The sequence below is a fragment of the Thermobia domestica genome, chromosome 10, assembly GCF_964235325.1.
Source record: "Thermobia domestica chromosome 10, izTheDome1.hap1.1, whole genome shotgun sequence".
NCBI classification, from domain to species: domain Eukaryota; kingdom Metazoa; phylum Arthropoda; class Insecta; order Zygentoma; family Lepismatidae; genus Thermobia; species Thermobia domestica.
Window position 1 is genome coordinate 105,443,933 of NC_137463.1, and position 18,047 is coordinate 105,461,979.

The 18,047-nt window shown below is 36.5% G+C and overlaps 1 protein-coding gene across 1 annotated transcript in view; it reads right to left on the reverse strand.

Moving 5' to 3' along the window:
• The window catches only part of LOC145662624 (lysosomal proton-coupled steroid conjugate and bile acid symporter SLC46A3-like), a 52,029-nt gene that overhangs the window by 5,322 nt on the left and 28,660 nt on the right, over positions 1-18,047 (reverse strand). Inside the window, exon 4 of the mRNA XM_081728363.1 lies at positions 3,645-3,801. Coding sequence (XP_081584489.1) covers positions 3,645-3,801 — 157 coding nt within the window. The remainder of the gene's footprint in view (positions 1-3,644; positions 3,802-18,047) is intronic.

An 18,047-nucleotide genomic window follows, 5' to 3' on the forward strand; every position in this document is an offset into this window, starting at 1 on the left:
TATTGTTCTTCTATCATCCAATATTAAATTTATATCATCAGCATATGCCTGGTGAATACCGTTCAACTCTAGGCCCTGGTTGCTATTTTTGATTTTCCTTATAGCGTATTCCAGAACGAAGTTAAATAATAATGGCTACAACGCATCTCCTTGTTTCAAGCCATTTTCGACGTGGAAGCTCGTGGACCAAAATTTTCCTACCCGGACTTTACTTTGGGATTCATTTAAACATATCTTAATTAATCTAATTAGCTTTCTCGGTATTCCAAGTTCTGTAAGAACGTTGAATAATGTTTCTCTCCTAACCGAGTCGTACGCCTTTCTAAAATCAATAAATAGTCGATGTACCGGGGTATTATATTCCCGCTTTTTTTCGAGTATTTGGCGAATGGTAAATATTTGGTCGATAGTTGATCGATTTCGTCTAAATCCGCACTGATAATCTCCAATAATTTCATCTGCGTCTGGGATCAGTCTTGCTAATAGAATATTTGAAAGGATTTTATAGGATGTTGACAGAAGAGAAATGCCTCGATAATTATTACAGTCAGTTTTGTCGCCTTTCTTATGAATTGGAACAATGATAGATTCTTTCCACTCTTGTAACAATTATTCCTTGTTTCAAATAAGGAGAATGAGTTTGTGTATCTTGTTCCACAATTTTTCGCCTCCAGCTAAAATTAACTCAGCCGGAATTTCATCTACACCCGGAGATTTGTTTTTCTTTAATTTCTTTATAGCGGTTTCTACTTCTATTCTGTTGGGTTCTGGAATATACGGTTGTGCGGTGTGTATCTCCTTTTCTCCACGCACACTAGTTTTTGGTTGCGTGTTAAGCAAATCGTCAAAGAAATCTTTCCATTTATTTAAGATGCTACCGTGTCAGTGAGAACTGTACCGTCAGATTTCTTTAATATATAAGCACGAGGTTCATAGTCTTTCTTAAATTCGTTGATTCCCTTATACATGTCCCGGATGTTTTTATTTTTACTATTATCTTCAAGTTCCTTAATTTTAGCTTTCAGAAAATCGCGTGTTTTGTTCTAAAAGTTTTGGAAGTTTCTCGCCTGATATCTGCGAAATTTTGTGTAGTTATTTCATTCCGATTTTGTAGCCAGCGTAATTTTGCCTGTTTTCTCTTCTCTGCTAGTTTTATGCATTCCTGGTCGAACCATGGTTTGTTCCTACGTATTTGCGCGTGTCCCAATTTTTTTTTTTTTTTTTTTTTTTTTTTTTTTTTTTTTTTTTTGCTGAAATTTTAATGCTATCTCTAATTTCAATCCAGGTATGCTCAACACTAGTGCACTGCGAATCTTCTAAAGCCGAGAATCTATTCGAAACTTCAATCTGGTATTTCTCTCTTACCTGGCTCTCTTCTAATTTCTTTAAATTGAATCTCTCGTTTTCGGACAATGAATATTACCTTTATTCAATGATAACCTCTCTCGTATTATCGCTGCTACCAGGTAGTGGTCAGTGTCACAATCAGCCCCTCTAAACGACCGGACATCAATTATGCTAGATTGCCTTCTTCTATCTACTAAAACGTGATGAATTTGATTATGTGTTTTCCCGTCTGGTGATGTCCAAGTGTATTTATAAATATTGCGATGTGGGAATTTTGTACTCTTCACGATTAGGTTTTTGGATGTTGCAAAGTTCACGAGTCTAACACCGTTGTCATTACTTTCCTTATGCATACTTTCGTTCCCTATTGGTTTGTAAATATCCTCTCGTTCTACCTTCGCATTGAAATCCCCTAATAGAATTTTCATATGGTATCGCAGGAATTGGTCAAATATCCGTTCCACTTCTTCGTAAAAACTGTCTTTTATATCGTCATCCTTATCTTCAGTCATCCTTATCCTCATGTACATTTAAAACAATAATATCACACCACCGTCCCATAAGAGTAATAAAAGAAAGTCTGTCAGTAACAAATTCAACCCGTTTAATTGGTGGTAATATACGTTTATGAACGAAAAACCCTGTTCCTAACTGGTGATTTTTATTTCCTTCCCCGTAAAAGAACGTAAAATTTCCGAAATTCACATATCAATTTCCATCCCACCTAACTTCCTGAACTCCTACTACGTCCATCCTGTATTTCTCTAACTCACTCGTTACGGATTTTAACGCGCCTGCGCTATAAAGACTCCTAATATTCCATGTTCCGAATCTTATGTCCATTTTCTTTTGCTGATGTCGTGCCAAGTTATCAGTCCTTGTCCGAGGCTTTTGTGAATATTTCTGAACAAGTGCTTTCTTTTACAGGATGAGGTTGTTAGCCCAACCCAAACCCCCAAGCTGGAGGACCACTCCTAGTCGGCTGTCCGCGACTGCTTATTCAGTATATTCGCAGCTATCCTCTATATCTAGAGGCCTTCTCCTTGATCCGCAACCTGAGGACGCGCCATGCCGTGGTGACAGGAACCCACGTTACATGGGGGAGTAGAAGCGCAAGCTCGAAATTTGAATTGAGAGCTTTTAAATATTTGGCCTTCGATTTGACCTTGATGCCAGCAACAATCCATTTGTCGTATGATAGGCTAATACCTAGATTTTTTAAAGCAAAAAAGTAAGTCCGGTTTAATTGTACTAAAAATTTTAGTGGTTTTTCAAAATACTGAAGTAGGTTTTCCTTTGTAAGCTTGTGTAATAACGCGAAGTGGAAGATTTCAATATGAGTGGAAAAATTAACATATGCTTGTGATCATGGCTATCGTTCGGGCCAAATTATTAAGTAAGTAAACCTTAGAGAGCTACGGACACAATAGTGAGTACAACATTTAAACACGTTCAGGAAGGTTAGGCGTGGTGTGTGCATGTCAGACAATATACACGTACATAGTTATTGTCTAGATTGATTGAATTAATAAATCTCTTATTTATTATAGATGTCATATTTGTGTGGGGGGTAAGGCATTATTGTATCATTTTGAACTATTGCATCTTCAGACTTTACGTCCCGTTGGTTTATTTTTTATCCCACTCAATACATCTAGGTAGATTATCTAATTCGCACACTGGTATCGTTTATTACTCCTTGAAAGTTGTCATAAATTCTTGCGCACGAAACTGGAAGCAATAATCTTCAGTTTTTTCTTGATTTGCTGAAGTATTGCTGTATCCAATTACTGACTTTTGCTTTGCAATATGCAGAAGAGGAGCGGAAAAATGTCCGAAATACTTTCCGTGCAATATATGTAATTATGAAAATAGACGTGGACAAATTTTAAACGCTCTATCCATTACTTTATAGACATTTCCTTTCAATTTACGGTGTGCTGATATACCAACCATCTTGACTTTCTCAATCATTTATGAAATAATTCGTTTGGTACTTGTAATTTGTATATTTGATTACAATATTAAGATCGAAACAATTTCTCAACATATAATACAAATATCAGCGCACTTCTGTTGCAGAACAGGCTTTCCACAAACTTACGTACAAAATAAAATCTGTCATTCTGCGAAACAGGAATATATATATATATATATATATATATATATATATATATATATATATATATATATATATATATATATATATATATATATTTCATATACACAATTGTTATCCATTACTACTCACCTTTGCCGAAACTAAATCTGCACCAAAATTATGTAAAATTACTTACAAAATAAGGAAAAATACTGTGCATTGGATTCCAGAAGTAACAAAAAATATAGTTGCAGGGAAACTTTTGATGGTAGCGTTGTATATTTGGCTGTACATAGGAACGGACGCCAATGAAATTCCAGATTCTGCAGATTGTATCAAGGCAAAGACTTTTCCTGTAACAGAAGAATATGAATCTATACATATACTCAATCTGATTTTTTTTTAATATGACCAAAATAGATAGATACGGTAGTGGTGTTTTCAACGTAGGAATATACATACGAGACCATATGATATTTGTATGGAAATTATGTTAATATCGATACCTATTATCCTTTCATGTTACTTCAAAACAACCTAAGCAAACCCCTGGCTAAAGTACACTGATTTGCTGCTAAGTTACTGATGAAAGTATTCCTACACAAAGTAATTCATCACTAGAAGTAAAACTTTCCTATAAAATAACCATATAAAATTAAGAATCAATAATGAGGAACAAAGAAGAAATTGAGTAATTAAAACGAACTTAATGCAATAGCAGAAGTTTTGCCTGTAAGCATGAGAAGTAATGTACTTCTTTGTTGTATAACTGAATGTATAGGTATTTCTTTCTTTTCTGTTTTCACGTGTGCTTGGTAAAATAAAAACAAGGAAAATCTTAACGTGCTTATGAAAAACAGTTGTGTTTTTAAAAAATAATCTCTATAACTATTGATTACCCAGGAAGTGTTAAGAAAGAAAAGTTGGGAGTGATGTGTCATTAGCCAATCACGTTTTTTAATAGCGGAAGGATACAAATAGTTTTGTTTACAGCAGTTTAGAAGGAAGAGAGAACTGAGAGTAGTAGGCTACTTATCAATTGCTTGAATTATCTTATAAGAAAACAGTGTTTTATATCAAAAGAAAATTGTGTAATGTACCCTTACTGGTAATTCAATTTTTTGTTTGGAAAAGTCCAACATTTTTTGCATGTACTGTACTATGTGATTTATCAAAATATAGCTTAGGTCCATGTAATATATTCATTAGTTCCTTATTCAACTCAAAATTAATGTGGAAGCTTTGAATAATTGAATAGAAATTATATTTTGGGTAATAATATATTTATTTATATATTATTTTAATTTAAACCCTGTATATGGGCATTTCAAATGGATCAGTATTGAAATTATCATCTTAATGCCATACGAAAACATAGGCCCGCAATTGGACAGAAATTCTGGAAGTTATCCACCAATCTGATTTTTGGCAGAATAATTTAGACCCCCTTTGTCCCTCTGAGATGCCCATATCCTCCCAAGATCCGGTTTATCCAGTTCTTGCTATTTTTCATTCGTTTTATAATTTTCCGCCACTAAAACCCTTTGTTCTAATTGGGACTGTCTCCGACCCTATCATATTAAGGCGCGTTTTTTGTCATTCCCTACTTGGAACCAGTGAGATGCTCGACCTCGTTAACTTGGCCCTTGACAAATTTGGAATTTTTACGGGAGAAACTGCAAAACTAAGGTAAAACCAGTTTTAATAAAAAAAATAATCCATAGGGAGCAGAAAGAGTCCCAAGAAAATAGGATTTTTATATTAAACAAGTTAGAAACTCAGTGAGATAATAGACTTCAACTAAATCGACGCCATGTTCATGAACGTAAACAGTAATGGACAGCATTCATCTAGTGTGTGATTTTCAAAACAGTTTTGAAGATTAGTGTTTTTCTTTGATAACCCCACCTTCTAAATTTTCTGTTAGGGTCGATACGCCTGTCCTTATATAGCTTTGTTCGTGCATCTTGTAAATGTGATTTTTTTGTGTTAACACGGCGGTAGTTGTAGGTTTGTCTATAGTCAAATTAAATTTCATAATGTCAGAGTAAGTCAGAACAGGGACTCTTACTTCCAAAATTGATCACTGCTTCCAACAAAATGGGACGAACGAATTTTCGTAAGGGTCCTTTCCCCTCAGAAAAGGGACCTATCTCTCTTTTCGTTACTAGTGATTGAAAACATGATTTAGTTTGTAGAAGGGCTACTTGACTCTGATTATTTCGTTTCCCCTTCTCAGTTCATAGAGCCGACTGTAGATATGGTGAAATTCAATAATCCTGTTCGATTCATATATAGTTGAGTGGTGTGATAATATGCATTAGTATGTGTAGTTATGTGTATTAGTATTTGCTTTCTTGGGTATGTGGAATGTAATGTGCATGTAGATTTTAGGAGTAAGGTGTGAGTGAAAGTATAATATATTTGTCGATGGACAGTGTATTGTTGTTTGTATATTTAACTCTTTGGTCCGTCATAATAAGTGCTTTACTCCATAATGAAAATTTTATAGTAATTCCGTACCGTAATTACATAGTACATGACCAATAGTTAAAACGATAACAGTAGTGCAAAGAATATTTAATTGTGCACAGGTTATTTTCATTTACTAGCGCCACCGCGTCCGAGTTAAGTATTATCCGCTGCTAGTTTTCTATTAACCAAATACCTAGTGATCTGGTCAATACGAAAATAAATCCTTTTTTCTGTGAATAATAGGCCCATAAGAATGGATTTCTGGATGAATCACATCGTAAACTACCTTTCTGGAAAAGCATGATCATTTACATAATCTAGTAGTAAAAATATTAATAATAATAAACTTCGCGTTTCCACTTAACTCGAAGTTTTAACTATATGGTATTATTTTTGTTGTCAGGCTACATTTACGAAACCTCTGTATCCGTTGCTTCTGTGAGCAATTGCATTGTTGACTCTTTCTGATATATAGTTGCATCCTATTCAGAACATTGAATTATCATTACGTACAAAATAAACTCGCAGCCGTGAAGTGAAATATCCTGCAGTTTGTTATGAAAGAAATTCAGTCAGTTCATATAAAATGACACGTGTTAGTCAATGTAGTATGATAATTTGCTGATTTTTAAATATAGTTATTCAGACTGCTTTGAACAGTGTCGGGCTAATTGAGAAAATATAGTGTCTGAAAATAAATCGATGTCGTAGAGAAAAGTAAATATATAAACGAATAAGGGAGTAATGATAATATTTTTAATATATAAATGTGTATAGTAGAGAGTATGAATAAATAGTAGGACGCCCAGGTGTATATGTGCTCTGTGCTAAAGTTTGCTACGAGGTATTGATTACATACGAGGCCTGTCTAAAAAGTATCCGACCTTAATTTTTTCCACGCAAAGTAGTGATTCTCAGGCAGCGCCACCGTGCACGGTGGAAGGAGGAACCTTAATGCGCATGCTTGAATTTTTTCACCGCGTTCGCGTATGCCAGTCGTGAGCTGGTGGTCGCGAAGTGAGGTGCTGTTGGTAGTGTTCGTCGGATTTTGTGCTTCTCGCAAGATGACTGAACGAATTGAGCAAAGATACTGCATCAAATTCTGTCAAAGGCTGGGTGATTCTCAAAGCCAAACAATTCGTAAGATTCAGCAGGTGTTTGAAGAAGATGCGATGGGTGTAACACAAAATAAACAATGGTTCAACCGATTCAAAGATGGCCGCACATCAGTCGAGAGTGAGCAGCGTAGCGGCAGACCCCAAACTGATCGGAATGCAGCTGTTGTTGAGCGGGTGCGAAATGTGGTGATGGCAGATCGCCGTTTGACAGTGCGGGAGATTGCAGATGTTGGAGTGAGTAAAGATTTTGCACATGCAATTTTGCGTGACGATTTGAACATGAACAAAATGACAACAAAAAGGCACAAAACAGGAACAAACAGGAACAAAAAGACACCCCCGTTTTGACGTTGCACAGGACCTTCTGGACACCACCAACACTGATCCTGGGTATCTGAATTCCGTGATAACTGGAGATGAGTCATGGGTGTACTGGTACGACCCAGAAACAAAACAACAATTGTCTCAATGGAAGCATCCCGATTCTCCAAGGCCGAAGAAAGCGCGGCAGGTGCGAAGCAAAATCAAGGTGTTGCTGACTGTTTTCTTCGATGCCTGTGGAATTGTGCATCACGAGTACGCACCGGAAGGACAAACAATGACAAAGGAGTACTATCAAGATGTTCTTAGGCGACTCCGTGACGCAGTCCGGCGCAAAAGACCAGACATGTGGACAGCGAAGAACTGGCACGTCCATCATGACAACGCCCCAGCACATTCATCCCAATTGATCCACACGTTCTTAGCCAAACATGGAATTACAACCGTTCGCCAACCTCCCTACTCTCCCGACCTGGCTCCTTGTGACTTCTGGTTGTTTACAAAATTGAAGACGCCTCTGAAGGGATCCCGTTTTGAGAGTAGAGAAGACATAATGCGGAACACGACGACGGAGCTGAACAACATTCCAAAAGAAGACTTCCAGCGGTGTTTCCAGCAGTGGAAGGATTGGTGGGCTAAGTGTGTGGAAGCACAAGGGGCCTACTTTGAAGGGGATTAGGGTCCCAAATCTGTCAGGTATTCGCAACTATTTTTCTGGCCAAAGGTCGGATACTTTTTAGACAGCCCTCGTATATATAATGACAATTTTAATGCATTGATTATCACGTTAGAATTTTATGTGAGGGTAGTGTGATACGTAAAAATGATGGATGGTATTTTCACTTGGTGGTTCGACATTCCATAGTAAATATACCAATCAATTGATCAACGGGTCTGGCAATATAAACAACAGCCATATAGCAAATGATCCCGGATATTTCGCAGTTAATTACGTAACAGAATAGCTGTTTGCCGAATTGGTACAGTTTAAATATATGCGTTTGGCTTGCATTTATGACAATACTCTGCAACTTTGAAATTTTTTCCACGTCACCTGACCAAACCAAGTTCATTATTGTTCGTAGAGGTGACAAAGTGGATAGGATCAAATAATCTAGCAAACCTATCACAGTACAATCTCGTAATACTGTACCAAGGCGTCTAAACCCCAATACTCATGAATTTTCACTTCTTTTATTTCTAGTATATAGTGTTTGAAATTAGTTGACGCCTCAAGGTTGGCACCCTTGCGGATTGGTAGCTACTAGTAAGATTTGGCAGACAACTTACTAGTACGAAATCTATTTTCTATCACTTTTTTATTTGGCAAGTCACTGATAGGATTTCTACTGTCTCGTCGACTTTAGTCTAGTTTTCCATACTTTCCCCAGAACTCTTAGTTTCTGTAGGTTTCGGATATTTTTTTTAATTTAGAAATCCTAAATTAAGAAATCACACTGACTTCCCGGTAGTGCCGGAGTCTCCAAGGTCTCAGCCGGATACAGCGCGAAGTGAAATTTTCATAAAGTCATTGTCTTTGTGGAAATCTCGCTCTGGACACAGACTAGCTGTGGGTTTGGAGATATTTATTTTAGGCTACGCATTTTAGTAGTCCACTTTTTTCGGCATAAAAAGTATATTTGGCTGTAGATTGTCGTATGTCTAAATTCGGTTACTTATCTTTGTAGTTTTAGTGTCCTGGCTTATTCCTTTGGCGCGCCGCTCTTTCTTTCTCTTCCTTATCTATTCCTCTACACTCTTCTTCGAGATATTTGTAAATTTTTCTTCAACTCTCCCCCCTCGAGTTTTGAACTTTACAAACATCGACCACTTAACATATAGCACTTGAATCTGAATTACCAACTGAGATGTCGCGAGACACAATTCGTGGAGGTATTGGTTGATGTTAAATCTCAAGGGACCGTTTTCCATCACATTTTGACCCACTGTAGTTGTGAGCGATGGTTCGGTATACTATTACGTTTTACTTCGTTCCTTTCATTATTGTACGTTTAGCGTTTCTCGGTTATTTCTAGTTTCTTTTCCATTAGGTATTATAAATGTGAATGTTGTTGTAGTTGTCTGGGCCCAAAAGTAGTATTAACATTTCAGAGTCATATATTTTTACAGATTATGTGTTTTACGCGCCTGCCTCGCACATTAAATGTCTACTGTTTCAAAAAGAATACTTGACAATATGAAATTTATCGTTATGCGCGGGTAATTATTTAGATTTGTGATATGTCGGACTTTTCTTATTATGTAAAGTGTTGCAACCCAAGAAGAAAATTATTTGTCGGGGTCGTTTATTCGAAAGTTTAAATATTTATTGAGTATATGTATTGAAATATGAATGTGTGAAATTTAAATATGATATTAAAGTGAAATGTATAATATTGAATTTAGTAAATAAATATACGTGAAGGATCTCAGTACTTACCCCGTACGGTCGTTGGTTGCCATAATTCGAAACATCCGACAAGTATAATATGTAGATTTTAAGTTACCGCCGCATGTTAATTTCCTTGAAGGTCTGAAACATTATTAAATAATACCTGTAATTGTTAACCTTTTCTGTCATTATCCAAATTACATGTAGCACGGAATTAAGGCAGGTCCTACTCGTAACCCTAATTTATCAACAAATTTACTTCGAAGCTTCTAAACCAGAATTCCTTCTGCAAAATTACATCTCAATTCCCTCCCTCATATACGAATCCTCAAAACTGTGCTTTGCTACCTCAGTAATTGTGATCTCGATTTAAAAAAAAGGAAAAAATCTCTTCTTGACCTGAAAAATTCTCATGTCCTCACAAGTGGCATAACTAAAACTACCAAAGTATGTGTGTTTAAAAGTATAAGGCGATAGTGATTTAAACCTGGTCAAGGAATTAGTTAATAATTGGAATAACCAGAGAAGTAAAGTAGTCGCAGTGATAGTAGAAATAAAACTTTGCTCTTGTAATATTCTTAAAGTGAGAAAGGTATTCATAAGTACATCTACGGACAGAATAAGTGTCGGTTACTTCTAGTAACCTAATCTGATGCGTATAAACAAAAATAAAGTAAAAGTGAAATATATGGACATCGTAAAAGGGTGATTTGATATTTTATGTGATATTAACCTCATTTTGAACTACGAGATAGGACTCGTAAATTTACTCAAAATTTTCATATATGAGATAAACACTCATTCAAATCCTCATATAAAGTTTTTTCTTTTCTTTTTATTTATTCATGATTTTGTAAACTACAAATTTATTTAATTCGTATCATATTTTCCAAAAGTTAATAGAATATATATATATAATTTTCTTTTATCTTTCTGTTCATATACATATATATAAATATATATATCATCAAAATGTTATTGTTCAATTTCATATGTGGATTGATACATTCACATGTATTTTGAGTGCATGTTCATAACAATTTCTGTCTAATTCTAAAATAGATGTAATAAAGTTCACCAAATTGTAGTTAGATAGTTTCCTTTTTAAAAAATTATTATTACCCATGCCAATACGCTGTCCTGTATGTATGTGAGTGTGCGCGAATGAGTGACAAATTTATTTTTAAGTGGTAGCATTAATATTCATTTACTATGATAGTATTTGTAATGTATGTGTAATAATATACAGCGTATTATATGCATTAGTGCATGGTGGAGGTTATGAAAGATAAACAACCCTAAATTACTCTAAATTGTTTCTGAGAGAAAAGCCAAAATAACAGGATGAGCCAGAATAACAGGATGAGTCAGAATAACAGGATGAGCTAAAGTGTGAAAGTAGAGAAATGCCATTACAGCGACCCGGGTTCGAATCCTGTCGTGGCATTTATTTTTTCTTTATTGGAAGGTATTGTTTACGTGATTGATATTGTAATCTGTTATTCCTTCATTATTATTATTATTATTATTATTATTATTATTATTATTATTATTATTATTATTATTATTATTATTATTAATGCAAAGTCTAGATGTTGATACATATTTTCTATTTTATGAATTTTCTGATTGGATTTCAAGTCTTTTTGTTGTACGATCAACACACTCCACTGTAGAGGGTTTCGGGGAGGGAAATATCATCCTGTTGCTTTTTATTTGTTTACTTGCACGCTACTCCAAGCTTGGATACTATATTTCACCCTTCTATATGTATGGAAAGTACCCTGAAATTTTGATAATCATAAGAGAGTAAGTGAATAAGTGATCAAATCAATGAGCTTTGCGTACTAACAACATTTAAAGTATCAGGTTGTCGGAAAAGTCATTTTGTATTTCGGTAAGATATGACAAATGATGATTTGTGGATATACTGGAGTTATTTGGATCATGCAATAGTTATGTCATAAATAGCTAAGATGTTGAGCCTTTTGTGTATTAATATTGCTCTTTGTTTGGTTTCACAGATTTGACCAGAGATGGCGTGGGTCAATGAAAACTTGACACACGACCCACTGACACACCACCCATAGGTCCGGCTCGCCCATATAGACAACCTAGGCGGCTACCTAGGGTGGAAACATTTAGGGGCTGAATGGCAAGCATTTTTACGTGGGATTCATCAACATTAGCCAAAACGTACGAGCGCCAGCGCCCTACATTTTTAGGAAGAGGAGGTTAATGAAAAGTAGTATCATTCAAGATCGATTATGGCTCACCTAATGGGTCTGTGGAACATCTATCTGACCCTAGTACGTTTCCGTGTTCCACTGTCCATTCTGACTAACGAAGATCTGCATTATCTGAATATCTAGACTCCGGATGCTCGCAGAAACGTCACTGACCTAAAGTTTCTACAAAGGAAGTCAATGGAAACTTAAGGTCAGGAACCCTACTTCAAGCATTATCCCTTCACATTCCTACCCGTGTAGCACCAAATATACCTCTTCCACCTTTCCCGCTGTCGTGGCCGGTGGCAGGAGGCGATCAAAACTTTTGCGGCCACTTATGAGTGAGTCCCACTACAGGTCATGAACATAAAAAGAGATTATCAGCGACGCTATCTTTACCATAGATTGCCTGAATCAAACTGAAAGTGTAGTTAATAAATGACCATGCGAAGATCTCTAGAATATCATTTACTTCAAGAGTCGCCTGACGTTTAAAATGCAATGGATATGAACAGTCCCTTGGCTCAACAATTAAATCTTTAATATAAAGAGGAGGTCCGTCCTGTTCGAACAACGGCCGACCAATTATGCTGTCGGCTGAGTGGTCTGATCAAGAGAGGGAACAGGATACTTTGAGGGCTTACTTATGACAATGACAAAAACAACTAATCACAAAGGTCATAGCACGGGCTTAACGAGATTATAATGGAGCCTTGATTTAATAGTGTCCCGCAGGTAAATGTCAGCACATTGGGGCAGTGGCGGCTCCGAAAGGTTCACTAGTTACCATGAAGCCCACAATAACAAGGAGATCAATTAGAGCACCAAAGCAATTAACAACTAGGACTCGTGCAAAGAGATAAATGTTTGTAGCGGGGCGACAATTCAACAATTAGGCACTTGTTACACAACAAGGGATTAAGTCAAAGCTAATACAATGTAAAACAATATTATTAGCGCAATTAATGGACCTCAAATATGTAAGTTCGCAAGACAGGGTCAGGTTTGGCTATACTTAATCAATCAAAAGAAATATTCGTTTCATTAGAGACTTAGATAATTTAGTCTAGTAACAATTTAATCAATAAAACAATAAAATGGAAGAGATAGTTATCGGTAACAACCTTAGTTGTACAGTCACTTTATAAAAACACAAACATTAAAATCAGCTATTGGGTGCACAGAAGTATACGGGATTCTGAGTCGATGCGAGGAATCAAGACGCACAAGGAGGGTCACAAAAATAATTTAAATCACTCACTTCGCAATTAAACATCTGCGGAGATTCAAGAGTTCCAAGTGGCCTCTTGAGGTATCGTCGAGCCGGATAGCAGTCCAAGTTGAAAATGGCGTGGCAAAAGAGATGTTCACTGTGACCAAGAATTCCCAGGATGCGTCTGGATTGGTTCAAGCGGTAAAACCAAGATGCTATCACTTCCTTCGGAGATAGTAGTCCTTTCTCCTGTCGGAATTCCCACGGGCGAATGCCGAGATGGAACTGGAGTCGCAGGGCACACAGGATGGTAATGATCCACTCAACTTCTCGAATAACAAATGGTGAAACACACAATCCTTGGTAGGCGTGACTGGAGTAGTTATTCACGTAGAAACAAAATAACAAGATAGATGTTCGTAATAATTGACTTCGACAAACGGCTTCTTCGGAGGTATTTTATGAGAGAATATTAGAGTAGGTGAGGTAGTAATTTTAGAACTTTAGCCAGGTAATTAGAAGTAGTATGAGTTGTATTGAATGTTGCTTGTGTACAGCACAGAGGAGTTGATAAGTAATAAGATGTTTTATACAAGAGAGGTAACGTTAGACGACTCCTAAGTCCAGTCGCGTATGCATCAAATTGGAAGGATCAGAATGTGACCAATCTTAAAAAGAGAAATAAGGGCTGTTTAATGAAAGATAGAAATGTAACTACCTGCTTGTTGTATTAGCAAACTTGCTAGAATCAAAGTTCAGCGCAGTATCAGAATTCTTGCTGTATGGCACACACACATTGAATATCGAGATGGTCTTTTATAGGAGAACGGAGATGACGAAGTTCTCCACAAACACAGTGTAATAACACAGTCCAATAATTCACTAAGTTCTTCTCTCTGTGACTCTGACAAAGTTGGAGAAGAAACGCAAAGTCCAGCGGCCGAAGAGCAGAAGCCTGAGCCTGAGCCTGAGCCTGAGAAGGAGCGGGCCGGAGCCCCCTCGGAGGGGCGACAAGCAGCAAGTTGTCTCTCCTGAAGTTACGTAGTATTTTCCCCTGAGGCCAACGAGCGCAGGGCTTGTCCCTCGGTGTCATGGCAGTAATTCCTCCGAAAGGCAACGAGCGCGGTGCTTGTTCCTCGGTGTCAACGCAGTAATTCTCCCAGAAAACAGACTGGTAGAGCTGTTATGTATTCAGGGCATTTTCCCACACGCCACTCACGTGGGCGTGTACTAAGGAGGTTTCTCTCCAAAGGGAGGACACTCGTGTGCAATAAAATTAGTCATTGCATTTAGATTGGATGCCAAATATTTAAACGACTATTTGGAGTGTTATCAAAACTGTTCAAGCATGCGCGTTATTGTGAACAGTATAAGGTTTTAGCGTCATCTAGTATATAATATCCAAATTAAATGTTAAAGGTTAATTTGATAACACAGGGAAAATCAGGCGTTATCATGATATTATAGGTTTTACAATAGTTTCACAATGATTTAAGGGATACAAGTGTTCACTAAAAGCGTATTTTATACGGTGTCAAAATAGACATCTGTAGCATCTTGAGATGTCAAATTTGGCGCCTAAAATTTAGTTATACGGTATGTCTAGAACGTTTTAAAAACATCTGGTCTTAAACAGAGAACAATAAAAGTATTGAGAATGTAAGACTCTCAGATAAGACACAAGAGTTGGATATTCCCTTGCACATGCAGCGACTCAAAGGTTATAGGTTACCAATTCAGATCTCTTTCGACAAGATCTAAAGAGGGAAGAAAAAGATATGAGAAGACATTGTTTTCCTCTTGCGAGACAAACAGCTAACATCAGATTTTCGCTCTGACTGTTACTCCACAGAAAGAACAAAAATATAAAGAAACAAATTTAAACACTGAATAAAACCTGCATTAATTAGATGACAATAAAGTAATTGAATGATTTTTAACTACTGATTATGATTTTATAGCAATGAGAAAAGCAAAAAGTAGATACGGTAGAGGGGGTTACGGGTCGGCACGCTACACCGCCCTAGTTATGTCGATTGTTCAAAGGTCCTTCTTTCACAGAGTACCAAGTTTATATAATCAGATAACAAGTGACGTGGACACATTTTTAAGCTACTTATTGTCAGCTTTGACAGAATAATTACACAAATTCAAAATAACTAAAAAATGAATTAAGAAACTTTATCTTTGCTTTGTCTTAACCATCTTTTGCTTTATATTTAAAATCGACAACGACATGGTTTACATTACAATAATATTTTAATTTCCTGTTGCCCTGTGATTATATTTAAAAATTTTCATTCCAAATGCCACAGCAATAAAAATGTTTTTAAAACATAATTGGCTTATAGATTGTTTATTAGTACCATAGAGAGAGGCATTCAGAGTTTTAGATTACTAAATACTTAAACAAATGATAACAATGTGATGATATGGTAAAAATATCAGGGGTGACAAGGCTTCACTTTGGTTTGGATTTGAGGAAGAAGGAGATTATGGGGGCGCTGACATGCTTTTCGTTTAGAGACGCTCCTGACCACGCACCGTGCCCCCTCTGACCCACAATGACCCACCACCTACCGTGACCCACTGTGACCCACCATCCACCATGAACCACTCACCCACCAAATCACATCGTTATCAACTCTGACACATGATCCACAGCCTCTTCTCTACCGACTAAAGGGTAATAAAATCAGGTTGGTAAATTCTAACTAATCGGAGTTAGAATTTCTATGGTCAATCGCTCAAACACCGCCCTGTTACAATAACGGTGGATCTTACCTCTGCGATATAAAATGGTAAAGTGTTTGTCATGGGTAAAATTACGATGAATTTCAATTAAATTGTCATGGTCTAATTATTTCCTTGTTGAATTATCGATACTTTTCAGTGGAAAAACGGATGAAATTTGAAAGTCCCAAATCAAGGTAAGTACACCAACCTACAAAAGTTATTATTACAAATTTTATGTCTATTTTTCTCACAACTTTATAGATTGATTACCCTGTGCTCTAAGCGCTCCATATAATAAACAAGCCTCAGCAATTGTTATAGTAGGAAATGTATGGTAAACATATATGGATATGTGATGCGAAGCACTGTGCTTTTTGTTTCTCAACTAATATCGATCGTTTTCGATTATTTCTACAAACTAGCTCACTATCAACTTACCATATATAGAAAGTGCTGCTCCTCTACATAAAGGAGAATTTTTAAAAATGCTAGGATCCGTTTTGTTCATTTTCAGTAAAGAGTTAATATACTGAATTTTAGCTCCGTAAGTTTAACGACTTGTGAGATATTCAATTTTTTCGTAAAAATTCGGATCCCCACTATCCCTTAGGATATTATTATAATTAACGCAATATGATATTATCGTAGTTTGGATTAAGGCCTAACTATATAGCAAAAGTCATTTCATTTAACTGCAATTTGGGGGTGATGATTAGGCACATATACAGTAGTTACGTTCAATTTTTTCATATAATAATTTATATATTACAGTGATTCAAAAATGTATTTTTCCTGTAGTTAGCTCCTCTAAAACTCACAGGCTGTGTGTCTCGAAAACCAAACGTCCTATTGCTATTATTACAATTACAAATATCAGTATCCAAAAATGTCTCAAATTCTTTTTTCACTTACAGGTACTCATCTCAGGTAAGTAAACAGAAACAAATAAAAAAGGGAATTGGTAAAACGTAAACAAATTGACCAGTATTCAGAAGCATTTTTTTAAATCACGCTCGACGCTACTCATAGGAGCCAAATACGAGGTTCTGGTTAGTTGGAGTTATCCGTTTCTCGCCACGTAGCACAAATATAGCAAAAATGAAGTGTCTGTTACTAGCGGTCTTCGTGGCCGAAAGTACTAGCGCAATTGGCTAGTAATTATGGTTGCTTTTTGTGTGGGTTCAAACCCGAGCCAAGGATAGTTTTTAATTTTTATATTTTATTTTTTGAATTTTCAAAACACTTTTTTCATTAAAATAAGATGAAAAATACTCAAAAAAGTGATTACGTTACGTGTGCAGCTTTGCTATACGAACCCACAGTATAAGTAGTAGTAGTATGAGTAGTAGTAGGAGGAGGAGGAGCGGGTTAGAAGGCCCGCAGGGCTTGTTTTGTTCCAGCTTGACTGCAATGATACAAATTTAACCTCAACGGCTTTATCAATTTTGTTCTTCAATTCCAGCAAAGTGACATTTTTCATCTATTACTACTATAACACACAATCCATATACAAGAAGGTTTGGACAATAGCAAGCTACAACCAATCAGAAACGTGTTTTTAGTTCCTATGGCGAGGGTGGAGAGTGAAAAAATATGCTGTCTACAATGCAATGAGTAGAGAGTAGGTCTGTGGATCAGAGTGGGTCGCAGTGCGTCAACTGCTGTTGACCCACGACCCACTGACCCACTTAGGAAACTCGATCCATTTGACTCACTCATCCACTTCAACTCTGGATTTGACAACACATAAAAGAAGGAAAACTAAAAATTACATGTTCACCATATTTTATTGTATTACTTCAGGCAAGAGAAGAACGCGCGAATAGTGATTTTGATTTTTACTGTCTTCAATGTTTCTGTGTTTTGTACCTGTTCTTAAAGATTTACTGAAAAGAACTGTAAAAATGAGTAAAATGCGTAAAAATGGGAAAGAAAGTACCGAGGAAGATTCGTTAAATTAGTTAACTTTAAAAAAATAATCCAGTGCCCTGAAACACCAGATTCCAATCAATATGAGTATCTGTCCAATGCCGTGTCGTAAAAACTCAGAGCCCGAGGTGAGAGCATACGGCAGCGCCTCCGTACATATAAATTGTCAACTTAAAGTTAAATTCTC